The 27,522-nt window shown below is 44.7% G+C and overlaps 1 protein-coding gene across 3 annotated transcripts in view; it reads right to left on the bottom strand.

Annotated features, from left to right (window-relative positions):
- Window positions 1–27,522, bottom strand: part of Ctnnd2 (catenin delta 2) — a 770,274-nt gene that overhangs the window by 8,726 nt on the left and 734,026 nt on the right. For all 3 annotated transcript variants that reach the window (XM_090332125.1, XM_090332127.1, XM_090332126.1), the window contains 3 exons: window positions 26,383–26,467; window positions 5,533–5,659; window positions 714–845 (listed from right to left, as the gene is read on the bottom strand). In XM_090332125.1, the coding sequence (XP_090188251.1) occupies window positions 714–845; window positions 5,533–5,659; window positions 26,383–26,467 (344 nt within the window). The remainder of the gene's footprint in view (window positions 1–713; window positions 846–5,532; window positions 5,660–26,382; window positions 26,468–27,522) is intronic.

The following is a 27,522-nucleotide window of genomic DNA, read 5'->3' as shown; positions in this document are numbered from 1 at the left end:
GGCCTGTCCTATCTTATTGTAGAAACCATCAGCTGTGTCCTGGACCATGGCATCCTCCTTCAGGACCCAACCTGGACCACTGTACCCTCCTTCATGATTCTACCTGGACCTCTGCATCCTCCTTCCTAGCCCAACCTGTGATCTGCCCAGCTCTTCTCCTCTGATCCTCCTGTTCTAGCTGCCAGAGGGATTTCTGTGCTCAGGGAACTGGACTCTGTCACTCTGATACCCTGGATTGCTCCTCAGAGCTGACACAGCTCTGTAAGTCCTTCTGTCTAAATTTTCTGATGAAAACAGAAGGAGCTGAAGTTCTCTGTTTTCATCCTCCTTCTTTAGCAAGAAAAGCCTAGTTACACTGTATCCGCCATCTTGGAATCTCTTTTACCATGAGTGGTGTCAGTGGAAATAAAGTCTATGGTGAATCCTTTGTAGTTTAAAGGAATAGCATAAGCTGGTCAAATGGAAAGGAAAGATTAAAATAAACTGGGTGCAGACTATATTTTCTCTTGGCTGTTTCAAAGACTCAGCTGCTCAGTTTGTTGACTTGTACCTTCAAGTCTTCATTTTCAGTTCCCGGGGCTTTATCACTTTCAGGATCCCAAGTGATCCGATGGTTACTAAGTCCTCCTGAGCCCCCAAGTGTGGATTGCAGCCTGAGGCCACGGCCCTCTGCCCCATCCCAGGCCCAGGAGGAAGTACAGAGCTGTGCTCACCTGTCATGGTGTCTTTCCTGGATGTGTGTTCACCTTTAGTCCCATGGTAAGTGGCATTGCTGCTGGTGGACTCGTAGTCTGTTTTCCTTTCTTTGAGGCTGATCATTTCCCGAGGTGAAGCTGGGGCACTTGCTATGTAAAATAATGAAAAGATGATTTTCACACCAACAGTTAATATCATAGATTCACAGGACCCCTCAATACACACGGTCCTCCTGGTACTCTTTTGTATGGGGCAGGGGTTGTTCTTATTCTTCGCTTCCCCTCACTCTGTGACACTGGTGTTTTATAGTAGTGAGAATATGTGTGTCTTAGAGGGAGATAGTTAAGGATTATATCCCAGGTTAATCTTTGGAGAGAAATCTTGGTAGGGATAGGACCTGCCCAAGGTTTACATGGCAGACATGCCAGTGTTAAGAATGAGAATAGTCTCTCTTTCTCTCTCCCCTCGTTCCTTCCTTCCCTCTTTCCCTCCCTTCCTTTGTCTCTTTCTTTTCCTCTCTGTCTCTAAATAAGAACTGTTTCAGAGGGCCCGTTATGACTTTGAACATCATAATCTGAGAAATACCAAATCTACATGCTCCAAAATCTGAAATTTTTTGAGCATTGGCAGGAGGCCGAAGTTGGACACTTTTACATGGTTTCTCCTGCGGTGAGTCATAGTATAAACGCACAAAGTTATTTGAAAATTGAAGTTATCCGCAGGGTGTATGTATAAGGTGTGTATGAAACATGAATGAATTTCAGGTTTTGACCTGGAAGCCATCCTCAGTATAGCTCATTATGTATATGGAACAATTCCAAAATCTAAATTTATGAAAGGGAAAAAAAATCAGAAACATACGATGCTTTTGTTCCCCAGTGCTGTGAATAAGGGATAATTAACCTGTACTCATAATTAAAGACTCCTTAATTAAAATGGGGGCAACTTGGCTTAAATATGAAGTCACCCGGAAACTGCCTTCAAGAAAACAGGGAACCCAAGTCTTCCCGGAGGAGGATTTGTGGGGAGGAAATGACCAAGCCCACTGTGCTGGGCTCCACAGTGGCGTACAGGCATGGCACAAAGACCTCTTTTTGTTCCTTGTATCAGATTGCCCGCTGATGTCCCCATTGGTTATCAGTGGTTTACATTTTAATCCCCTACTGCCTGTGGAACCCAAGGAATGAGTTCTGTCATCTCTATGCCCCCAGTTCCAAAGAGATGGGTGGCAAGCCCCGGATGGCTCCCAGGTATTTGAATGAGGGGAAGCTGCACTTGGGGGCAACGAGGGGAGCCTGGAAGGTGCATGTTGTTTCCTGGGAGACGGAATGGACTTGATAACAACTCTTTAGCCTGCCAGTGCAGGAATGGGAGCAGGTGAGCGACTGCAGTGCCCTGGGGCTGGAGTGATGAGGGCTTCTACGATGGCTCATGAGTGGCATCCAGCTCAGGAAGAGCTCAGCCACGATGCTGTTCTGGCTCCTGCCTTCCCCTCTTCCTGTATCAGTGCTGCATCAGCCTGCTTAACTCAAAGACACAGCTAAGATGTTAGGTATTGCAAGACCATACCCCAGGCCACTGGAGTCTGACTTTGCAGGGGAGGGGCTTCAGGTTCCCTGCTGAATGAAGAGCTCTGATGAGTAAGGCTCCCTGTGGGAACTCTGACTTTTACTATAAAGTCATCCTTCCTTTGCTACTGTCCACGCCCTCTCCACCTGTGCCCCAGTTTACTGATCAGTGTACTATCTGTGTATAGGGACTCTTCAGCCCCAGAACCGGGCCTGTTTTTATCTAGAAAATGCCTCTTTTTCCACTCTGAGACCCTGGATTCTTTTGGTCAGATTTGGTATTTACAAATCCCTGTGCTCGCTAGTGAAGGAGAAAGAGATGTGAATTCTGCTGCACTTCCTGAACGTGGGGCTTTCGAGAGGTAATGCAGGAGGCCTGAGCCATCACCAGCAGTCATGCCCACATGCTGGGAAAGGTCACCAGTGGGCCCAAGCGGATCAAAATCAGACCAAGGCTCAGTGTTCCAGCATTTCTAACCCGGTTGCTCATTCAAATTCATTACCCGGACTCCTGAAACACCGATGCTTGAACCCCATCCAACACCAGTTGAGTGGGAAGCTCTGAGTATAAATCCGAAGGGCAGAGAGGAAAGAAAACCACAGCAGCTGGAAGCAGCCCATATAGGGCCTGCATCACTCCTGAACATGCCTAGAATTGTGATCAAACCCAGCGCCATATCTCCTTGCTATCCAGGAGCCAGTGCAGGCAGTCGAGAGGAGGCCCGAGGCCTGTGGCAAGCAGGAGCAGAGCCTGGGATTCCAGCCACATCTGCTCCAGTGGGTAGACCAGGGGGAAACATGACACATTACAGTGACTCTTGGGGTTCTGGAGCTTCAAGGGGCGCCTCTGTAAGGAAAGCGGGGCCCATGACATGCCCCCAAGTAGGCTGGGTTGTGTCCAGCTCCTGCCTGCTCTCAGAACACTGCTTGCTAGCCTCCCTCACTTCCTCCATCCTATGGCCCTCTTTCGCTCTTTTGCTCATCTTCTTTTTCTGGAAGCCCCCCCCCCCTTTCCTTGCCCCTTTTGCTGCTGGGTTTTCCTGCACTGATAGTGGCTTTTTAGGTGTCACTGCCATGTAATCACGAAGGCACAGTATTCTGAAGACTCTTGACCAAAGCGCTGAAAATTAGAGCTTAATATTGCACAGATGGTGATGTTTATTAAAGCACATCAAGTGTGTAATTATCTCCAGAGACCTCACACAGCGGTGCTCTGAGTCTCCAATAAATCAGGATAAGCTATGGGAGAGAAAAAAAATAAAAAACAACAAAACCAAACCATGAAAGCAAGCTTTTATTAGTGTCTGGTCTAGGAAACACTCAGGTGGCACTTCCTGAATAGCAGCACAGCCTGGACCCACCTGCCTTCCCACCAACCCACTGGCCCACCCAGGAGGGGGCCTGCACTTTCCCATGTCGAGTGGCATCTCTTCTGCTTACCAAGGGTGGGCTTGCTGTAGCGCTTCATAATTAGAGCTGCAAGGGTGTCCTAGACTCTGTCTCTCTTCTCTCTTCCCTCTCTCTTTTTAAGCCTTGTGGAACTGAGTGGTGCAAAGTGGGACAGCCCAAATGGGAGCTCCTAAGTCCGTGGAGGCGCCTTCCACTCATGGGAGGGGCTCGTTCTCCACTGCCAAACCCTAGATAAGTAAGCACGCCTGGAGCCAGGGGGCGGTCAACGGTTTCAGTCTAGGGTTCCCCACTCACTTCTGGATGTCTTCCTCATGCTGACAGTAAAATCTGGGACAAGTTTTTAAGACAATCGTTCTCAGGGAGGGAGAAACCACTCTGCTTGGTGCCTGCTGCCTGAGGCTCCAAGATGACGTTTCCGAAAACACAACTTCCTTAGTAAGTGGGGGTAGGGAAGGAAAGAAAGGTGGCATAAACAAATGCCTAGATGGATAGGTGGGTGGGGGTACACAGAATTATGTATTCCTTATTTCATTTTGGAGCAGAATCAAAGCTCAGAAACCAAATGGAAGGTTGAAAAACTTACAGGATAAACTGAAGAGCAGCGACAACTGCCATGTCTCTTAATGTGTTTATTTTACCTTTTGTCTTCCCTTAATCTTTGGCATTACTGAAAATGGCTGACGAGGGACATAAAATAATGTACGTTTTACAAATAAAAAATTCAGCTCAAATTTTAAGTGGTAGGAATATGACACAGAATATGACAGAGAATTAAAAAAAAAAACAAAAACAAAGCCAGGCACTAATGACTGCATGACTGCTATCAGTCATTTTAGCTGCCATGAGGCTGAGATCTGAGGACTGCACTTCTAAGCTTTTCTAAACAGAAAAGCCCCTGTGATTCTTAGCTCCAAACCAGTGAATGGCCAGAAGTAGAGATATGGTTCAAGTGATAAAGTGCCAGCCTTCAGTAAAAAGGCAAGGGAGAAGAGGAGGCACTGAGTTCAAGCCCCCAAACTGGGACTTGCATGGGATAACTTGTAGTAATGGAATAATGAGATCATTGTAGTAACAATAATTAATCAAACTGGAGAGGAATAGCTATCAAGCCTTTGACGATATATGTCAAATTTATATCACACCAGAGGAAGAAACAAAACACAGAACATCCTGCCTCCTCTGCTCTAGTTTTCAATCACAAAGAAAATACAATTCAAACTTTTGAGTCTTACAAGTTGTTTCACAGAAAATTCTAATGTGCACATTCTTCAGAGACTTTTTGCTTCTCTCTCTCTCTCCCCCCCCCTCTCTCTCTCTCTCTCTCTCTCTCTCTCTCTCTCTCTCTCTCTCTCTCTCTCTCTCTCTCTCGTAGGTTATGGCACTTGAATTCTCCCTGAGCTCTTCAGCTCAAGGTTAGCGTTCTACCACTTGAGCCACAACGCTACTTCCAATCTTCAGAGATTTTCCTATCCTTGTTCCTTGCTGACTGTGGGTTCACAGCAGGCCTTCCACACTTAGGAAGCCTGTTGGAGAGGGCCTTCCTCTAAATGTGTGTGTATACATTTCATTGCGTTACCACGGTGATCAAAAGAAAGGACAAGTTAGCGCCTGCATCTCATGCTTGTAATTCCACCTACTCAAGAGGCCAAGATCTGAGGATTGAGGTGTGAAGCCAGCTTGGGCAGGAAACATCTGTGAGACTCTATCTCCAGTTAACCACCCAAATGGAGTGGCGGTCAAGGGATGGGGCACTAGCCTGGCACAACCATTCACACTCTGTGAGCAGACGCCGCTGGGGCAGCTCCCCTCTGCGCGGGTGAGAAGCCAAGGCCTGGGCGGGCCCTGGGTGACCTCTTACCTGAGCGGTTGTTGGGAGACACTCGCACAGGGGAGATGGAAGGCGTTCGGGAGGAGGAGTAGGGTCTTTGCCGATCCCTCTCGATGGTTGAAGATGAGGCTACGAAGTGATACTGGGACCATCCATCCTGCAAAGACAGTGCGGTCCCATTACACCCTTCCTGACATCGCAGCACATTGCTAGAAGATGTCAGAAGAGTGTGGAGCTGTGCAGCTCATCGGGTTAACGGAGCCCAAGGGGAAATGGAGACGCTCCCTCCTCCTCAGACAGCAGGTCTGGGAGGGCCTGCGTTTAGTGCTGCCTTTCTTTCCCAAGTGTGGAATAAATGACCTCCTCCCCCAGCTTGCGTTGGCCAGAATTTTCTACTAAATGTCCAGGCTGTCAGGTGACCGTGACAGAGTCTGTCCTCTGCCTGCCTGTCTTCAGTTCTGCCTGCCTCCTGTCTGAAAGCCTCTGAGGTGTCCTCAAGTCTGAAGTGCTTATTACTGTCCAGTTTTAGGACAGACCTGTGAGCAACCAGAGTACAAACCCTTCCTTTCCATTTAACTACCCTTGTTCTTTCTCCTCATCACAGATGCCTAATCCTCCCGGTTCAGAGCCTTCCCAGGGCTGCTAAGAATTCTCCCCTCAACCATCTGGCTGTCTCAGGAAACATCCTGTCCAAGAGCAAGGGCACAATGCACCTTACCCACTCTCCCTTAGCCTCCAGTACCTAGTCAACGTGGAAAGGCATATAAACTATTTCTGTGGAGAAAACATGCAATTGACATCATGAGTCAGTTTGTGAATTTAGAAAGCATGAAGAAGATTAATGAAAACATCTCATGATTCCATGTCCCCACCCCAGTGACTGCCTATGAACAAAGTTACAGTATTTCCTTCCAGTACTGTTTTTTAACTTCAATTCTATTTCTTTTTTTTAGTTAAAATTATCTTTAAGGAATTGCCAGTTAACATGGCAGTTTATGAATACAATACATCTTGATCAATATCACCCCTCCAAACATTCTCACTCTCCCCTCCCCATCCCTCACAATTCTATTTCTACCAGACTAGTACGTCAAAGCGCTGTGCTGAGTGTGGTGGCATATGCCGGACGGCCCAGCCTTTGGAGGGCAGAGGCAGGAGGCTCAGGAATTCGAGGCTAACCAACCTATAGTGAGATCCGGTTACAAAAAACCCAAAGGGAAGCCCCAGTGTATGGCAACCACTGGCAAGTCTAATGAATTGGAAGATGGAGAAGAAGAGAACATGGTGCTAAATCACCTGGGCCACAGGTTAGTGAGCTCTAGTCAGAGAAACAGGGCAGGCGTGGTGTGTGCAGGAGGATCGCGGTCTGAGGCTGGCGGGGGAGAGTATGCGGGATTCTGCCTGAAAATTCACCCTGAAAACAAAACCTCAAGGGTGGCCGAGTGCTGATCTTTCCCACGGAGGGGCCTGAGTTCCATCAAGAACAACATGGCACAAACTTCCCCCACAGAAGTATGGCCCTACTAACAACAAGAAGCTTCTGTGACTGAGGAGTGAGCCAGAGGACCTGCAGGTCGAGGCTGCCTGCACAGAGCAGGACAAAGGTGGAGATGGTCCTGGAGAGCGGGGAGTCTGCGCAGACCCAGATGGGGTTGGGCGCACCAGCAGCAGAATCTGCTGATGACTCTGCTGTTGCAGGTGGGCTGGCCAGTTCAAGTCTTACCTCAGCTTCTGAATAGAACCAGGTACGTGGAGGTGACTTCCTCTAACCAAGAAGACAAAGGCTGAAAGGCAATTTGGGAGGTAGAGACATGCAGAAGGCCAGGAAGAAAGATAGCGAGTCCAACAGAATCTGCAACTCAGATCTCAGGAGCCAGGTCTGGGCTAGAAAGGCCCTAATTTAAATGCAAATAAAGGAAATCAGAAAGCCAAGGAGTCCTGGACAAGCCAGCAGGTAGAGGATGTGGAGAGTTAGATGCCACCCTTGGAGGCAGAGAAGGAAGAGTAAGCTGAAAGGGGAGGGGAGGAGGGGAGAGAAGGGCTAGATAGAGGTGACCACAGGAATGATTAGGGGAACGGATAAATAAAGAGGAGACAAGCCAAATAAAGAGGCCCCAGCGCCTCCGTGAGTCTTGGGAACGTGGAAGTCATGCAATGGGCAGGCACACAGGTTCTTTATTTGGAGATTTAGTGAGGCTAATGCAAGATGGCTCATAAGAAGGTAAATCAGTGAAGGGGAAATAGCCTTTGCCAAAGTTTTAAGTGAAGGGCAAGGGGGTCGTGGAACCCAAGGAAAGTGAGGGATCCAGAGACTTTCAATAGATACCCTGGAGGATGCTGCAGTACTGTCTGATGGAATGACTCAACGTCAGGAGGAAAACCTGGTGACTTCTGTGAGAGAACAGTGTGGGGGACAAGGGCTGCATGGATTCAGTGAGCAAGGAGGTGACTGGCCACAGGGCAGGAGGAAGGATGGGCAGACCGTCTGGCTTCAGAGCCGGTGAGGAGATGGGACCATCTGCAGACAGGAGATTGAGGACATTCTCTCTTGTCATTTCACATTTTCTCACAGGAGACAACAAGTGAGGCCATCTACAAAAGTAAGCAGGGACTAGGGTTTATAGACTAAAACAGAAGAGGAAGGGGCAGGAGAGAGGGGGAGTGCAGAATGATTCTGGGGGTGAGTGGGGTTCACAGGTTGGCTGCGGCCAGGTGGTTGGGTGGATGGGTGAGTGGCTGTGTTGGGGTATATGACAATGAATTTACAGGGAGGTGAATAATTAGCAGAATGGCTTGCGTCCTTCTAAGCCACATCCAGCTACTCTGGGGGCAGGTGCAGAGTGGGTGAAACTGGATGGAGGTCATCAGGGTAGTAACTTCAAGAGGAACAGGGAGGAAGGAAAGTCATGAGAATCCATGCCAGCTGTGCAGGAGAGAGGAAGATGGGGTGTGAGGCAGGGGACAGAGAGGGAAAAGGAGTCAGTGGTCTAGAGATCACATGAATTAGAGACTGCTACAGTGGGGGTACCTCACAGATTTTAGGACTTTCCTGAGCATTAGTGGGTGCTGGCAATGGCAGGGGAATGACATTTATATAGTTTAAATATTACCTTGCAAAAGAGTTTCCATTCAACATGTCGGTGTTTGAGTACAAGGTATCTTGTCATTCTCCCCATCTCTCCCAACCTCTCCAATCTCCTCAACTTCCATAGCTCCATTTCCACACCTGTGCACTGGATGTGACTGCGTTTGTTCATCCTCCACGGGGAGGCACGCAGAGTGCAGAGTGCTTCTAGGTCTGTACCCATTACTCATAACTGGGAATGATTAAAGGCTGCTTAAAAATACATCCATTTATGTTGAAGGAAGTAACTCACTGACAGCAAAACTCCTATAGATGACCAAATGAATGTCAGTCATCTCCTCTCTGTCTTAGCCATAACACTTTGCTGTTCTAAGTTGTGTCTGAGGACACCATTCTAATTAGATTCTTGGCTATTTTGGCCATGAATCAATGGTGATATTCTGTACATTGTTTAAGGTAAGCAGGGTATTTTACAATAACAATCCTGGGTAATATTGGATAGTTCTGAGACCTGTAACTGCTACCACGTGACTCTTTCCATGTCTGAACATGCCAGGAGAGTGGATATAAAATCAAAACTATATAGGAAGGAATTCTTAACAAGGACATATGCTTCCAGATCCTTCACCATAGCCCATGCTGAGCATGTGGCTGCATGTCAGCAGTGTGATAACATCATTTTTTCTGTGGAAGACGAGTTAGCCAGTATCTAGGGATGTTGAGAGGGTAGTGTGGGTTCTGAGAATGCAAGACCCCAGCCAGACATCTGTACCTACAGGCACAGATTACATGCTAAGGCACAGGCGTTATGGATGAGAGGGCCACAGGGCTCCTGAGGGCTGGGACAAGTATGACCCAATTACATTTCCTATTTTCTGAGCCGTAGTAGAGACCCCACAGGAAGCAGGTCAAAGAGTGACCTTCTACTTTTGGCCCCGTGAAGATTCCATGAAATGCACAGCTATGAAACTGGAACTTCTGGGTACTCAAGAAAGCATGGGAGGGACTTGAGATTTCTGAGGAGATACCTTTCTGACTGTCATAGAAAGTTGAGGGATATGAGACACTAGAGACAAGGGGACAGCTGGCCTCAGGGACGGTTCAATCACCTGTCACTGCAACTCAGTTATGTTGGATAATTGGATTACCTTGAGCACAAAGCTCGCGGCAATCTTCACCATTTACCGTATGAACATTTTGGTCATTCAAGGGAAAAAATGCTTTGCTTTCTCACATAAGAAGGGAAATGAAGACAGATTTTCTCTGGGGCTGTTTTATTGCGAAACTAATATTCCTTCCCTCTCACTAGCCACACACGATATTTGTTAGCTAGCCAACTAGCAGGCAATTTATTATTCATTTACTTCCCGGTGTCACTTCAAAATACTTGAAAATAATTGACATAAGTGTGTGCAACTTGAACAAATATCTTTTCAATCATTATTTGCTTCTTTGAGTACTATTTCTTCTCTTGTTTTAATTTTAACTCATTGTTGGCCAGATCTGTGTGTGTGTGTGTGTGTGTGTGTGTGTGTGTGTGTGTGAGTGTGTGTGTGTGTGAGTGAGTGTGTGTGTGTGTGTGTGTGTGTGTGTGTGTGTGTATTCTATTAAGCACCCTCTCTGGAGGAGTTAGATAAGAAAGCTCAGGGAACAAGAGCACAGAGCGAGGGACAGCCACAAGGCCAGGATGGGCAGTTAATCCTCCATATTGATGATAAGGAATTTTTTAAATGTCGGTGGCTCTGCAGCCCTCTAGCACCACGACCCCAAAAATGTGCCCTTCAGCTCCAGACCCGGCTACGCTGTCAAAAGTGTGATATGATATCGGCACCTTAAATTGGTTTTTATTTTTAACACATTAAACTTAAAACTGGAGGCTGTTAAAGGTTTCCAAGTCGATAGAGATAGAAATCCAAAGAGAAGGAAAGTTCAAAGTCATTGAACTTTAAATTGTCACCGGGAGTCATCTGACTGTCTTTATCCCACCCTCTTAGTGTCCTTCCACAAATTTGGGATCTTGTGTTGAAGTTTCTGATGTGTTTCGTTCTGAACTTTATTATTCTCCTAAGGCTATAATCTTCTACATCAGCAGTTCTAAGGGTTCAGAGTGCAAGAAGCCATTGCAGTGTAACAAGGGCAGGCATACTGTTTAGTTCCTACAGAACTCAAGTATGCTGAACATCTTATAATACTCAACACATCTAAGTTGAATGGTGTTACTGGAGGGGCATCCACTAGCCATGTGTGTGAAGGGGAATGGAGCTTTCAAGTTGGTTAGTGCATGCATGCAGAAGAGGAGACAAGAGATGGAATGTCCTGGCTTTCTCCACTCTCAGGACATTAAAACTTTGGTTCTGATGAGACATCCTTCCAAACGTCAGAGGGGGCATCTGTCCCCAGGTATGGCTCAGTCACCCCTCACTGCCGCCCAGTTACACTTGAGGGGGCATCTCGTGGCTTCTCCCCACCTGATTGGCCTCTGGAGACTCAGGTGGGACTAGAAAGTTGTAAGCAGTCAGCTTCTCCCTTCTAGCACACATGAGTAGTATAATTATGGGCAAATTCCCTTTGTAGCTTTTTTCCCTTCATAAATGAAGGAAAACCATATCCATGGGCTTGAGGAGTTTAAAAACTGGTAATGATGAGGTTGTACCCCTTGGGATTCTGTTTAGATTGTTCTGGGGAGGACGTGTGGGTCACTGTCAGTGAAAGGTCTCCCTGCACAGGCAGAGGTGACCACTAATTAGAATGTGTTCAGGTGCTAGCTTCAGGCCTTGCTCCATTTGGGGATGCCAGCTAAGGCATTTCTCCAGGCCAACTTCTACAGGAACAAAAATAGGTCACAACCTCAGGGCAGAGAGATGCCACATTCATTCTGGACTCCAGTCACACCCAATTCCCTAGCATTCACTGACTGTGTGATGCAATTTCACACATGTACATGACAGCTTGGAAACACTTCTGTTTGTTTACCTGTCCTGCTCAGCTCTGTGCTCAGCAGAGAGGAGGCAGACCTCGTCCTGAGATCCCAGCCCAGCTGCTAATGAGTGCGTGCTGCCTCTAGGACTAGCCAACAGAGCTTCTCTAGTTTGCTTTCCCTAGCACTTGTTCACCTCACTGAGGCCCTCCATTCTGTCTCCCGCTAAGAATGGCGTCTGGTTTGTGTCTGAGCTCCTGGTGGGGAGAGAGACAGCTAAACACAGGAAGTGCCAGATGTATGCTGTTGGCGTTAATGAACAGAAGATGATGGCATTAATAGCTGTAACATGATCAAAGCTAGCCCCAGCAAGAAAGTCTGTGAGACTCTTATCTCCAATTAATCACAGAAAAAGCCAAAAGTCATGTTATGGCTCAAGCGGTAGAATGCTAGCCTTGGGCAAAAAGGAGCCCAGAGATAGTGTCCAGGCCTAGAGTTTGAATCCCAAGATGGGCAAAAAAAAAATCTAAATCTAAAAAAATAACTGTAATATGAAATAACCGATTCCATAGGTGTTACTATTAGCCTCTACTGTTCTATGAGAAAGTCCTCCTTATTGTTTATTTTATTTTAGCTTAGCTCAGTCTCATCAGAATCCTCTTCTGCAGTTGGTCTGTCTTTTATGACTTACTTAGCCTTAAAACAGCATTTCCCAGTGAGCATACAGAAACTACTTGGGGTTCAAGTAACAAATACAAGTTTTTTTGCCTTCTCTGTCCTTGAAGGCTCTGTAGCCCGCAAAGCCTGTCAATTCTCATTTTCTTTGAGTGACCTGAGATATAAAGGAAAGTATGGTGAAATCCTTTGGGCTTTTCGCCATCCAAGCTCATCCACTCACCCACTGCAGGCCCTGAGAGCTCTTTCCATCCACACACATGGCCACTTCTTCAGGGACCCACTTTCCTGATGAGAATTCAAACAAACATTGCTGCCGCCCTCTTCAAAAGGCAACTAGCCAACCTATCCTGACCACATATGAAAAATGTAATGGTTCCACTTTCTGGCAGTTTCCCAGTCATTTCTAAGTAGAATAGATCCATTAATGTAATCACATTTGGTGGAAAAAGGAAATATTCCAAATGAATGTAGTTAAATTTCTTCCTTATTTCTTATTCTGTAAAAGGCTTCAAACAGAAAAAAATAACAGAATATTCCCGTGCATGGTCTGTGTGATATAAGACCATATCAGATTTTGCATATCAATGAAATCTGCAACTCTTTTTGCTGTAATAAAACAAGCCTCCATCTATTTTTAAAGGTAAACTGTTAAAGATTCATTTAAGCCAATTCCACCAACATTTCTAAAAGCCATTAGAGTTAAATATTTAAACTAAATTTTAAGGGCCAAAAGGGAGTATTTGCAGTTTAATGTAGAAATAAATACCACCTGACATACTAGTTGTTTCCCTGAGTTTGTTTCAGCTCTGTTGCTTCTAATGAAATTTAATTAAATTGATTTGGATACTTAAAGGTATAGTATGAGAATAAAGATATTCTGCAGCACCATGTTTAGAAGCAAATGCTATGTCAATGCATTTTATGAATGCAATTGAAGTCACTTAGCCTAAAGACCCAATAGCACCAACATGATTTGGCAAGTTAGAAAGAAATGCACATAATCTAGCTGAAGAAAGTAATACCATTGTTAGTTGCCAGGAGTAAACTTCTACTAACAGAATGAATAAGAAAAGTAACAAACTGATAACCACTCCAATACACACATAGACATATATATAGACAGACAGACAGACAGACACCCAACCCCCCTCACACACAAATAGCTTAGGTAATAAAAGTGAGAACAAATTTCAGTTCCTCAGTGGGACTTTTGAAGCTTGAACTCAGAGAACCAACTCAACATCTTTAGCCATGTTCTCTCTGTTCCAATTAATACTGCACAATTAAATTTGGGACACAATTAAATATGGTCTCATCTTTCAAGTACACGAATCCAAAAGTCTGTCTTTTAGTGTTCACATTAGTTTGACACTGGGCAAATCAGGTATTTTTTTCATACATTTAAGGTCATATAAGGTCACTAAAAGCAAAGTGCACCCCTGCTCTATAGTCAGAGATCTCTGTATCCACTTACTGGAGAATGTTTCACACGCTAAATATAGAGGCATCACCTGAACACACCCCTGCTGAGCCTAACTTTGGAAACTGTGACATGGGTACTTGTATTCAATGAGTGTCATGACAGGGAAGACTAGAGGAAGAGGCAGGCATGGCTCCTGACAAAGACGAAGAAAGGACTGGGCATATCAAGAAAGATACAGCAATAGTCACCTGGAATCAGAACCAGGCAGGAAAAGCCTAGACTATTATGAGGTTAGCCTTGTAGAGCTAGAGAGAGTCAGCCAAGCTTCCTGGTGGGAGTAACAACTCAACTGAGATAGATTCAACAATCTGATAGCCAGGCTGTAGGTTGGGGAATTAGCCTATGCTATGCCTAGGGGTAGACACAGGTTCATGCAGAAGAGATAGAACAAGGGAGAGCAGGGCTGATAAGGTGGGAAAAGAAGCTGAGGGGAGGTAGAAGGAGATGAACTTCCAAGGGCCAGTGGGGACACCACTCTGAGAGAAACCGGAGGCTCCTGAACAGTTTACAAGAAAACTGGTAAGGTCAGAAGTAGCTTTTAACATATGTTCAGAAGGATTAACGGAAATCAGAAGGAAGCTGGTAAAATGGATGGAACCAGAAATGAAATTGGGAAACGTGGCTGGAGTCCAGAGATGCTTAGAAAACCAAACAAATTGACATGGCATAAACATTTGTTCACTCTCTCAGCTCCCAGATTTCTGAAAACTGGTAGTTTACCAAAGAGGCAGTTTATTACGAGAGGAAAAATAGCTTTGTGGGGGGAGGTTAGGTACTCGATGTGTGGAGAGTTAGGGGCTTGTGCCTACCCACAGAGAGATGTGTTCACTAGTAGCTATGCAGTGGAACTTTAGTGTGCACTTAGCATACAGGAGTGAAGAGAAATTAATGTAGATACCAGTGACATTCAAACGTATTTAGAAATGCTTGGGAGAGATTCGATCACATACATGCAGAACTATGAGAACACAAAGCAAAGGTGCCTCGGGGGAGATCAGAGACTAAGAGTCTGAGCAGGAATGCAGTATGCCAGGAAAGAGAAACATGAGGAGTGGCAGAAAGCCCAGGAGGAAAGCGCTTACTGGATAAGGATGTGGCAGGAACTTGCCTCCCCAGTCTGTTTTTCTTATTACTTGGACCACATGGAATGGCTTTATTTTTGCCTGTCATAGGGCTTGAACTTGGGGCCTGAGCACTATCCATGGGCTTTCTCAAGGCTAGAGCTCTGCCACTTAAGCCACAGCACCACTTCCAGCGTTTTCTGTGTATGTGGTACCAAGGAATTGAACCTGAGTATTTGTGCATGCTAGGCAAGCACTCTACCATTAGGTCAAACTCCCGGCCTGTGTGATGGCTTTTTATAGCCATGTGACAGAGACCTAGTAATGGGGCCTGGGGCTGGCAGCTTCTGCAGGCCAGAAGTGGGAGGGTGAGCATGTTTTTAGTGCTCAGAGAAGACGACTCCAGAAACCTGGACCATAATAAGGCAACTATATGTATTTCTATTTCAGTCAAATAAGCGTCGAGTCAAATAGGAAACAACTGTTGAAAAGTGTGTCACCATTGAACTGGGGAAAGGTATGAGGACACATTCATCTTGGTCTTCCCAAATGCAGGAAGGGAGCCATAGAACTAGAAGGCACTCAATAATGTGTGTTGAGCTGGTACAGAAAAGGCCGTTTGCTCATAGGCTTGAGAGGATGGTACTAAAGAGTCACGTCTGAAATATGGAGAGTGAGGAAACAGGATGTCACAAAATAGAGCACAGAGAATCCCAGGTGGTAGAAGTTACATTTGCCCTCATCCCTAGGTCCTGCGAATATCCTATCCTCCGTAGCAAAAGGACTTTGTGTATGGGATGAAGCTGAAGATCTGGATACGAGAGAGGATCCATTAAGATCTTTGGGGCTTTTCTTCCTGAGAGATTTTGGAGACCTATTCTAGAGAAGGCAATGTGATGGTGAATGAGGATGGAGGCAGACAGGGATTCAGAGATGCTGTGTGTACAGCTTTGAAGATGGAGGGGGAAGAGACCATTAGCCAAGGAATACAAGCTACCAGACACAGAAAGGAAAAAAGTACTTTTTAGAGAGATGGGAATGAATGTCACCCTGCCAGTGCTTTGATTTCATCTCACGGAAGCCTGCTTTGGATTTAGGATCCCTGAAGCTGGTGAGCTTTTCGAGCAACTCAATCTATAATAATCAGTAGCAAATACAAAAGGTGGGGAATCTGGGGAAGGAGTGCCATTGTCACATAAACAAATGTACTCATAATCTGTCATATAACTGCTCTGTACATCACCTTTACAAAGGATCACTTTTATATAACAATAAAAAGAACAAATACAGAGGGTAATCAAGTTTGAGCTGTCCTTAAGGTATGTTTTATCTAGGTTTCTAATGACTTAGAATTGTGAGAAACTCACAGATGACTCATTAATAAGGCACTGTGACAGGATGTTAATGTTAATGTGATTTCCCCATGTCCCTATCCCCATAGGGTGTGTGTGTGTGTGTGTGTGTGTGTGTGTGTGTGTGTGTGTGTGTGTGTACTGGGATATTCTCACAAACCACACTTTTGTCTCCAGGAGAGTAGAAGCACATAGGTAAGCTGTGCCAGATAGACTTACAATGGCCACCTCTACTCTCCTTACCCCCTTTCCACCTCTGTACAATATGGGTGGCGGCACAGGGATGGGCAAGGGCAAAACTGAGGAAGGGAGGCAAGATAAAACTGGAAAATGAGGAGAAACTCTATGTGGTCTATCATGAGATTGATTTTCACAGGTCCACCATCATCCAGTCTACTGGATCAGTGGAAAAGTAATTGAGTAAATGTAAATGGGAGTTAATAGCTTAAATTGATCAACAACAGTATATATAAACTTACATTTATCTATCAAAAGTTTTCTAGTTTGTGATTTAATCCTTTTTTTTCTGCTTCTGTGTCTCAGGGTATTTTTTGGTAGCCTGACTCTGGGTGTTATGGATGAAGCTTTGTGACATAGTGGAATTAATTACAAAGGAAATGTTCAATTTGGACTCTGTGCTGCCCTCACGTGTGGATCGAGTCCAGCAGCCGCCATAACTTAGTCACTTCTTGTTTAGCAGCAGTCACGTGCATCGATTTCCACTTTTGCAGGATTGATTTTTTGCTTCTGTTCCCATTTGTGCATTTGTTTTTGGACAGATATCGTATATGCGTGTCTGGGAATGTCTCTAAGAGAGGTCAGGGGACTTGGTGAAGAAAGATCTTCTTTGTCAATACAAACATCAACAGGTAAACTCCCAGATTTATGGAGAAGGAAGTGCCATGGCTGAGTTTAGCCTCAGCCTTTACATTGTTTACTTTAACTTGACATCAAGTGATTTAGACAGAAAACACTAGAGGAAATACAATGGTAAACTTTGAGGACACCTTGATTACATTGTTTTTCACTTGGTGAAAAGTACTTGTTCTTTTGCAGGCATCTCTTGGTGAAAAATTTTTATACACATTAGAAAGTTGAATACATTCCTAGTAAACAAGTTCCTTATTAAAACAACAGCTCTATACTTAGTAGGTTAATTTTATTTCTATAGAGGATTTACTGCTTTTCTAATATGACCTTAGTACCCAGCAAGTAAAACGTATTAACTCCCCAAAAGGTAACATATTAAGTACTGAGATGCTAATTTCCCTTCCTTCTCCTTCTCTTTCTCCTCCTCCCCCTCTTCCTCCCTTTTTCCTTTTCTTCTTCCAGCAAGGATAAGAGATAAACAATTTGAATCTTGATCTCATTGTGTTTTTTTTTCCCCATGGCAATGTTTCTAAATAGATTTCTAATTGCCAATGGAACCCAATGATCCTTGAACACTCAGCAGATAATCATGATAAGAAGATACTAAATGCAGGTGCACAATGGCAGTTTACAAGGACTAGAGGTACTGGCTCATCTGTGAATGATGGTCAGTCTCCCGCAGGCAGTAGCAGACATACAGGGCGAGTGTGTGTCAATTTACATATGTTATAGCACACAGTGAGGGTCTGGGAATGGTCTCAGAGACTGTCAACCAAAACATAGTCTTTCACCCACTATGGCTTGGATGGTGGAGGAAATCCGCAGGCATTCCCTTACCTGTCCATAATTACTTATTGATTTCTTGTTTTGTCAGTGCAACAGTGGTCAGAGCCAATGAAATGAATACAATGGCAGGAAGAAAAGAGAGCCCGTGTGAGGCAGGCTGTGAAGGGTACTACTCCACTCCTATCAACACTCATTATTCACTCACCGAATGATGTCTGCAACCTGAGAGCCAATCTTCCCCGATAATAAAGGAAAGGACATCTAAAGATTACTTTTATGTTTTGTTTCTCACATCAAAATGGTAACAGTGCACGTACGATATCTTTATTCTGAGAAACACGACCTTAGTTTCTGACACAGTCAGTTTAGGCTTCTGGAAGACAAGAGCTCCTTGTGTGAGATGCCAGTAGTCTAGGTGGAGAGGAGACCGTCTTGAAAGCACCAGGCAGGAATCAGATTTCCTACCCCATTGCCCAAAAGAATTTGATGACTGTACTCCATCTTAGTTTTGATTCTTGCATGTGTGAGCTAAGGGCTTAAAATCCTTCTCATATTCATAGCTTTCTCAAAAACTTTGAGTTTCCTAGGATGAAGTCAAGGAGCCTCATAGCACAGTGTCCAGTGTTAGGGGGGGAAATGCTAAAAACAAAGACCTCAAACATTGAAGAAAACACAGATAAACTTCTGAAATTAACATCAGCAAAAATCTGAATCTGATAAGCTTATTATAGTAACTGTAATAAACTGTATTATAGTAAATACTTCTATGTAAATACTTCTTTATTACTAAAATGGACCATGTCAAATTTAAAACCAAAGCCTGTTTCTGCATTTGTGTTCAGGAAGGCCTGCCAAATTGTTCACGGACATAATGCCCCAGGAAGACCCATAAACCAGTGAGCCATACTGGTTAGAGATGAGATAAGCTTTAATTTTTTCTGTCATTAAGCGGAGGGTTCTATCTTTACAGACCCTGGTAGCCAAAAGTGAAGTGTGAATTCTGGAAAACAGAGGAACTGAAGTAATTCAGATAAACTAAGAACGAAGAGTATAAAGTTGAAAAAGCATCTTTTTAATTTTTGCTAATACAGATTCAATTTTTTAGTTTACAAAAATGAATGAAGTCTATTTCAGGTATCATCTCTCATTTCCCTAGTACTCTTTGAACTATTTTAAGGAATGTAATGTAGAGGAATGTCACTGCATTTTCTTTTTCTTTTTGTGCCAGTTCTGGGGCTTGAACTCAGAGCCTGGGCACTGTCCCTGAGCTTTCTCAAGATTAGAGCTGTACCACTTGGACTACAGTAGTGTTTCTAGCTTTTTCTGTATCTGTGGTACCAAGGAATCAAACCCGGGGCTTCGTGCACGCTAGGCAAGCAATTAACCACTAGGCTAAACTCTCAGTCCCTCACTTCAACTTTTAATGGAAAAAAAAAAACAACTTCTAATGTTAGCTCACAGTGTGATTTCTCCCACAGTAAATATTTAAAGCAGGAAGGGAGGTTGTATTCCAATAAAAATGTAAATATAGCTTATATATTACTGAGCAATAATATTGCAATTCTTAGCCATAGGTTTCAAGTATTCATGATAGCATTCTTTCAAAACATGAATTTTATTTTTTTATATATTCAAAGTCTATTTCAGATAAGGAGTAACTTAGTTCAGATGAAGGAGATAAGTGGTTTCCAGTGATAGTAGAGATGTCAGGAGAATGGTGAGATGGAGGTGGAATGCAGGTAAAATGTGGGTAGAATAAAGATTGGGATGGGCTCATGGGTGGAGTGGTAAAGGAGGAGAGTAAACTGAGGCACAGGGCAGCCCTGGTAGCACTAAGTGCTGTGAGGAAGTGGTGGGCAAGAATGCAGGCCTGAAGCTGGTTGAGAAAGGTTTTGTGAGCTGTGCTAGGGTATTTGGACTCTGTCCAGAGAACCACAGAAGCCACTAGAAGGTGCATCTTGAAGATATGCCTGGCTGTCCTTTGGGGAAAGGGCAGGTGAGGAACCAATGTGAAGATGAGAAGTACAGTAAGGAGTTGGGAACTAATGATCCAGCTACTTGTGGCTGAAAATGCAGAAGGAATGGATAGAGGCAGAGAGCAGTGGTTTTCTGGTACACTGGATTCACACATACTAAGGAGAGGCCAGAGGCCAGGGAGGCATCTGGGTATCCTTGGCGACCTGTGCAGGGTCTCTGGAAGTCCAGAGGATGAAGGAAGAGGAGCTGAATCTAGGAGAAATCCAGTTTGGGATCTGATTTCAGTGAGGTGCTTCAGATACTGTATTTGAATAGGCCATGTAGTGGGTGGCTAAAGATACAAAGATTGACTGGGGCTGGGGAGATGGACAGGAGAGACAAACAAATCTGGTTGTTGACTGATGAAGGGGAAGAGTTAGTTATGTCACCTGATCTAGGCATGCATGCATGGAACGACCAAGTTCTGAGCATCAAGTCCTCCTGGATATGAGAAGGTGAGAAATGACCAGGAAGATGAGTGGAGAAAGGGTGGCGAAGGGGAGCAGAGAGTGTGAGGTAACAGAGGGAAGAGGTCTGATGTGGGTGCTGGGAAAAGATGGTTTTTGTGAATGATGCTATTTTGCCATGCTTTCAAACTGGAAGCATGCAGGGTCATAGCAAGGACCCTTCTTGGGGAAATAGGTCTTGTTGGATCTCATAGCACATTGTAGCCTTAGGTCTCAGTGCCATCCTCAAGGTAACGATTCTTTAACATATCTGGCTTGCCACACGCACACACACACACACTTAGCATTCAAACTACCTCTAAAACCAAGGGTGGCTTTCACTACTGTGCACCAACCCCACTTGGCTTGGCTCACCACTCTGATTAGCATGAGAATTGACTGGCAGGTAGATGAGAGGAGCCTGTGGAGGAACCCAGGGGAAACTTAGCTGTTAAAACACTGGTGGAAGTGAACAGCGATGGGGAGAATGACAGGATGGAATCTTTAGTTCCAATCCTCCAGTGGCCTGTGGAAAGGATGGGACCGGATGGTAGGGACAGCGTTTGTCAGGCAAATGGCAAGAGAAGGTGTTTTGAATGGGCTGTTATAACCCCTGTGGGTGTTTTGCTTTCTGGTATACAAAGCAACATGATGACTGTGGGTTCATTAGAGACCATCAGCAACGCAGTGAGGCAGGTGGTACAGCTGTTAGTTCACACAGGAGAGCCTGCGGCACAGGGCTGGGGAAAGGGAGAGCTCAGGAACTGTGCCAATGAGTGTCCATGAGAGCCCATGAAGATTCTGTGATGCAAGGTTAAGGGACGTTACCCCCGTGATAGACGAAGCCCAAGAGAGACACAGACATGGAAACCCAGGCCTCCCATCCAGGGCCCTGCGCCTAAAGAGTGCAGCTTCCTGGAGAGAAGACTCCTCAGGTACAAGAACTGCCAAAGACTGTCTAAAGAGTTACTAATAGCCTGGATGCTGTCGTGAATGGCTGCACACCCAGCAGTGGGACCTGGATACGAAGCATCCCAGTAAACCTCTGGGTTCTGGCTGTGAAATCTGGGCCATAAAAGGTCTATCACTGTGTCTTACTCCTCACCAGGAGCTGTCCCAAGTCGAATGTGCAAGTCCCCTGCCCAGCCTCGTGCTGTTAGGAGGCAGATCTGTGCCTTACACCCTGGGCCATCTGGGCATGTCATTTCTCCACATGGTTCTATAGGCCTTTCAGGCACAGACTGATACCATGCTTTGTTAATAGTTGAGTGCCTAGCATCAGGAAAGTTTGGTCTTCCTCTACCTCCTGAGCTTCACAGAAACATGGAAGATACATTCATGGGCTGTGTTACACAAGGCATGTGGACAGACTTGCATGATGGTGGGAAAAAGGTGACAACATGTGACGGCATTGGCTATGCTGATGCAGAAGGACCTGGAATGTCTAGACTAGGGAAGGGATGGGCTCCTGGAGACAGACAGGTAGCTTCAAAACCAGGAAGGCTGCTGCAGAGAAGAGAAATTAAAGTTGCTCAGTGTGGTTTTGGAAGTAGAAGTTAGAGATAAAAGAAATGTGTGCCTAATATAAGTAAGACTAATTACAGCTACCTGAACATAGAATAATATGCTTCATTGGATGATGTTTAGAATCGACGGTAGAGATGAGATACTGGAGCAGGGCACTAGCAGTTTACACCTTTAATCCTAGCTGCCTGCGAGGCTGGACTGAGCGTACTGGTGAACAAGGTCAGCTTGGCAAAAGCTACCGAAGCCCATCAGCTCAACAGCAAACACTGGAAGCCATGGAATGAATCTGTAGTACCCTATTGTGGGAAGTGTAAACAGGAGGATTGTGGTCCAGGACTGTCCAAGCAAAAAGGAAATTCTAGACCCCCAAATAACCAGAACACGAAGAGCTGGAGGTGTGGGTCAAGTGGCGGAGTGATTGTCTCGTAAGGACAAAGCCCTTACCAGCGCTCTTCAAACCCCATTCCCAGTAATAAAAAATAGGAAGGTATGTGTGTATTTGGAAAAGCAGGCTAACAAACAAAATCCTTAAATGATTTCTGGAGCCAAGACTACCTTCCTTCTGCCACAAAGTATTTTTTCATATATTTTTTATTGTAATTAATAGAAGGGTTACATGATATTTGCCAGATAGATGGTGCATTAATTCCCACACATTGATACCCTTTCACATGTCTTGGTTCCCATTTCCCTCTCCCCAACCCCCACCCCTCATCTTGTTTTCCCCTGTTCCCTATCCAATTTCAAATAACCAAATACAAATATATCCGATATATCAGGTAACAATGTGAGATTTTGTAACAATATGAGATAACCAAGGGACAGCAAAAGAGATGAGAGATAACATAGTACCTTAAGAAAAAAAATCATTCATTATGTGGCTTATGTTTCTATATCCTAGAGATCCTTTCATTTAGCGTCCTACTATATCTGCCACAAAGTTTTGAAGTGGTCAGTGATTTTCACTTTTTGGTCTCCCTTGCTGGATTTGGCTATTGCAGTAGGTTCCAGCAGCTGTGGCCTGGCAGAAGCCTGGCAGCTCTGCATCCTTTAATCTCCTGTCTCTCCTTGTGGGTTAGAATGAGGAGTGGGGAGGACTCCTCTCTCCACTGCATGGCAGCACAGCTGTATTGGCATCAGGGCTACTTGCTAGCCCTGATCCACCCGCCTGACCAGAGGTGGTTCCATGAGAAGGAAAGGTCTGTTTAGTTGACACTTCTGTAGTGTTTGGCCTCTCTTCCAGAGAAAACTTACTTTATGTCTGAATCAGTAGAACTATAATTCTTGGTGATCTCACAGAGAGAATTCAGGTCTTGGTGACTTCATGCATCTTTTAGTTTTATTCCCTTTATTCCTGTCTTTCAAAACAAGCCAGTCCATGGATTTCCAAAATAGTAGCCCATCAGCCAGCACCTCAGTTTTGTCTGTGACATTTTTTTTAAGGTTGTGAGGTTCTAAAAAGTCAAGCACTTTGGCTCTTCTACTCATCTATTTCCTCTGCCTCCATCTGTTCCCTGGCTCACCTTCTTTCTCTCGTACAACACCCGCTAAAACGACACATATGACAATGACACTTTGCAGCTGTATTTGTGGATATCGACACTTAACTTCAGAAGGGCAAGCTTCCCTCAAGCTAAAGGTTGAGCTAACATATGTGTTTGGTCTCAAATATGTCATGATTAACCATGGCTGTGTTGTGGTCAGAACACCCAACAAGAAGAATGGTCCAGTGGATCAAAATGTCCCCTCTAAGTAAAGTAAAAGAGTTATTATGCTTAGGATTGGAGTCCCTGGGTCCCTGGCCTCTGTTCCTGGCTTTAGTAGGAAAGTATCTGTCAGTCTATGGTGCTGATCCTGTTGAAGTCACAAGCAGTTGACAATGACATCCCCAACTCCCTCCCCCACCCTCCCCCCTGCCTGTCCATCATACCCTTATTTCTAATCATTCATACCTTACACATTCCTCAGGATTTGCTCTGCAATTTTCCTTCCTTCCTTCCCACTTTCAAACCCAAAGCCTGTAATTCAGAATCTCATGAAGTCTCAATACCTGCTCGATTTTGTACTTTAGCCCATAGAGTACCTGCTTCCATGCCTGAGACTTTCGTTGGAATGCTTTCTTTGCTGAGCCTATAATAAGTTATTGCTGCTGCTGCTTAATAATTAGATTGGAAATGTGGATAATTAAAAGATATGGATCAGATAACGTTCCATGGCAAGTAAATTGTCAATGAAGACTAAAATAGAAATCTATTTCCTCACTGGTTAAAAATAACTCATAAAGATAATGAAAGAGTTTTTTCATGGAAGGACTTTTCAGATGGGAAACCTTTTCTTGAATTTTGAGTTTGACTATGAGCATCTCCTGTGACACAGAGTAAAAGATCCTCGCCTCGTTTCACAACTGTGTAGTTTAGAAATGATTAAGAACAGCATTTTCTGAACATTTTTTTTTGCCAGTCCTGGGCCTTGAGCCCAGGGCCTGAGCACTGTCCTTGGACTTTTTCAAGGTTAGAGCTCTACCACTTGAACCACAACACCACATCTGGCTTTTTTCTATGTATGTGGTACTGAGGAATTGAACCCGGGTCTCTGTACATGATAGGCAAGCACTCTACTACTAGGCTAATCTCCCGGCCTCTTTCTGAACATTTTTAACCTGTGGGTCAAGTAAAAACATCACTTGGATTTCTCCAGTGCATCCCTGAGTCTCCTTACATGAAACACACATTTTCAACCATCTTTGTTCCATTAAATTCCTGTCAACATGTTCTTATTTTCATGGGAATAGGAAGACAATTATGCTTCTGAACTCTATTACCAACACAGAAAACAAAGAAACTGGAAAATTCACACTACTATTCCATAGACATCTTTCAGGGTCTCCAATGTACCTAAGTACGAGCAGGGGCATGTTAGCAAAGTGGAAGCATTTGGGACAGTGTGAAAGTGCTGTTTTCTAGGCAGTTCTGTTTTTTGGAGCTTCTGGAGTTACTGACTCAGAACCAGCAGCTCATGTCTAATTTGTAGCATGATCTTCATGGCTGGCTGTCAGTTTAGCCAAAGGATTCGTTTCTGGGAGAAGCTCCATTTGGCTTCTGAGGGAGCCTAAGAAGGAGCTCAGCAGGGATGACGGGATACAAGTACTGTGCAAAACAGAACAGAACCCCACAGCATTTGCTCATTGCAAAATGCAAAAGACTTGAATGTAATGAATTGAGAACACTCTGCCAACATTCACGATTTGATTCAACTCAGACATAGCACCTTCTAGGGAAAACTTTGAAAGAAATGGCTAAGTTAAACTCAGATGCAAAGCAGTAAATGCCTAGGAGAAGTAGAAAGGCCTTGAGAAATCTAGAAATAGATTAGAATTGAGTAGAAGCAGTTATTAAATATTTACTTTTTCCCATTGGCTAAGGAAAAAAGATAAAATTTCCTTGTGGCAAGATGGGTCTCCCCCCTGCCTTTCATGACTTACTGTGGCTCCTTGTTCACTCCCAGGGAGTCAGCTGGACATAAAGGGTGGTATTTGGGAATGATGCATTGTATATGCATTGGCTTCCCCTGTCTCCACTGGAAGCCAGGAGGCTCTTTAGTTAGTGGCTGATGGAAGCCCATGTGCTCTTCCCAGACCCAATTTGGCTCCCTGAATCTTGATACTTCACCCTGCCTTCCATATTGTTGTCTACCCTTGTTTATGAGCTCTTGATGTACTGTCAATAGCAAAACAACAGCTTCTGGGAGATATCACCATTTCCTGCCCTTACCTCCCCTCTCCAAAATCAAGTTGCAAATTCTTTATACAACAGCATTGGAAATAAAGTATGGAATCAAATCTCTAGACATGCATTTGCCAGGTTTTACTTCTGAACCACTTCAGGAGGGAAGACTGCTTCAGATGCACGGCTCCTGTTTGCCTAAAGGAGCATGGAGGGAAACATCAAGCAAGCTCCTGGGTAGCTTTCAGTGGTCAGTGGGACTGTCATCTTTCCCACTGGGCAGCAAAGTGCTGAGGACTCAGGGCTAAGCCTGGCCCAGGTACCTGGGTCTTCTAACTGATCCTCTGAGTTGTGAACCTAGACTTTCTCAATTGCTTTTTTTTTTTTTTTTAATCATTTTACTGACTCCTTTCCAAAATGACACGTTAAACCTTGTTCTTGGTTTTATTTGTTCCAGGATTCCTGATCTCATCAATTGTGGAATTCAGAAGCTCAGAACAGGCTAATTTCCGGTTGTATAATTTACAATATTGATTCACTTATTTAAAAGAAACTAGAAGACGCTTGGGTGCTTTTACCAAGAAGAAATAATACATATCTTGAGCTGATTATTATACCATACACAATACATCATATTGTAAATATGTATAATTATTATGTTCCGATTCCAAACTAGTCAGCAATGACACAGGACAGGATTCTATGACTGTGGGTCTATGGCCCAGAGCCCAGAGGCTCATGGATCTTGAAGGACATTAGAGACATGGCATAGGTCTCTTTTTGCTTCCTCACTAATTCTCTTGTTTCTGAGGATCTGAAGCTGAGGCTGTGGGACAAGCTGCCTCCATCCCTGAGATGCTGCTTGTTATGGACAAAGACTGGGTCATGGGCCTAGGGCCACATGCCGCTCATGGCCAGCAGGGTAAGCAGACCTTACCTTCTTGTACAGGCTCCTCAGATCTCGGTACTGCCACATGCTGTTTAGGACCTGAGATGCGGCCTTGACCACTTTTGGAGAGTGTCTGATGAAGAAAAGACAGGAAATGCAGATGGTGAGTGACAGCTGGGTTTGGATCCACTCCTCATCAGGGAATATCAAGATCTACAACCCCTGCCCCAAGCTGACTCTTTCCTGGCTTGGGAGAGTACAAGGAACTGTCTGTCTATTCTCCTCCTCTGCCTCCTCTTTCTCCTCCTCACACACACACACATACATCCACTAAGCTGAGACACAGGAAGGCATAACAATTTGGCACAGCCATCTTCTCAACGCAAATAGTACAATAGTGACATTTTTGTGGGAGTGTAGATTTGGGCTTTGTCTACAAAAGAGAGTAGGAAGAAACAACACATCTAGGGCATAGGCGCACACATGATCAACTGAAGTATGGCAAATGCAAGCTATGTAATCGATGGTATTTATAAGCTATGTAATAGATGGCATCTATTATCACAGAAAGAGTTCCTGGCATAGCCCCTTTGAACAATTAACACAGTCTATCAGAATGAACACCACCAAGCTGAGACATGTCACGGCGGAGTGGGTAGTGGAATGGTGTGTAAAGACAGTCGCAATAATCAATGTCTATATGTGAAAACAGAAGTAGGGAACTCGAGGAGTGCGATGAGATAGAAGAGGGAAGGGTGACACATGTGGACATGTTAAAAAAAAGAGGAAAAAAAAACCCCACTCAGTGGCCGGGAGTTTGGCCTAGTGGTTAAAGTGCTTGCCTAGCATGCACGAAGACCCAGGTTCGATTCCGTGGTACCACATATAGAGAAAAAAGCCGGAAGTGGTGCTGAGGCTTAAGTGGTAGAGTGTCCAAGGACAGTGCTCAGGCCCTGAGCTCAAGCCCAGGACTGGCCAACAACAACAACAACAACAACAACAACAAAAACCCCACTCAATAAGTAGTGTGTAGAAAGGTCTGGAGTTTAGGGGGTGGGTGGAAGTGTAGGGTGGCAGACCACACCTGAGTCATAAAGAAAAGACAATCCTGGTCATAACAGGCTCAGAAGCACACACTGCCGCTCTGTGCACCTGTGCTCTCTGCTGGGAATACCTCTCTCCCTGAAG

The sequence above is a fragment of the Megascapheus bottae genome, chromosome 4 (assembly GCF_031878675.1).
Source record: "Megascapheus bottae isolate mThoBot1 chromosome 4, mThoBot2.hap1, whole genome shotgun sequence".
Taxonomy (NCBI): Eukaryota; Metazoa; Chordata; class Mammalia; order Rodentia; family Geomyidae; genus Megascapheus; species Megascapheus bottae.
The sequence above is the reverse complement of the archived record's forward strand: the minus strand, read 5'-3'. Positions and strand labels throughout refer to the sequence as shown.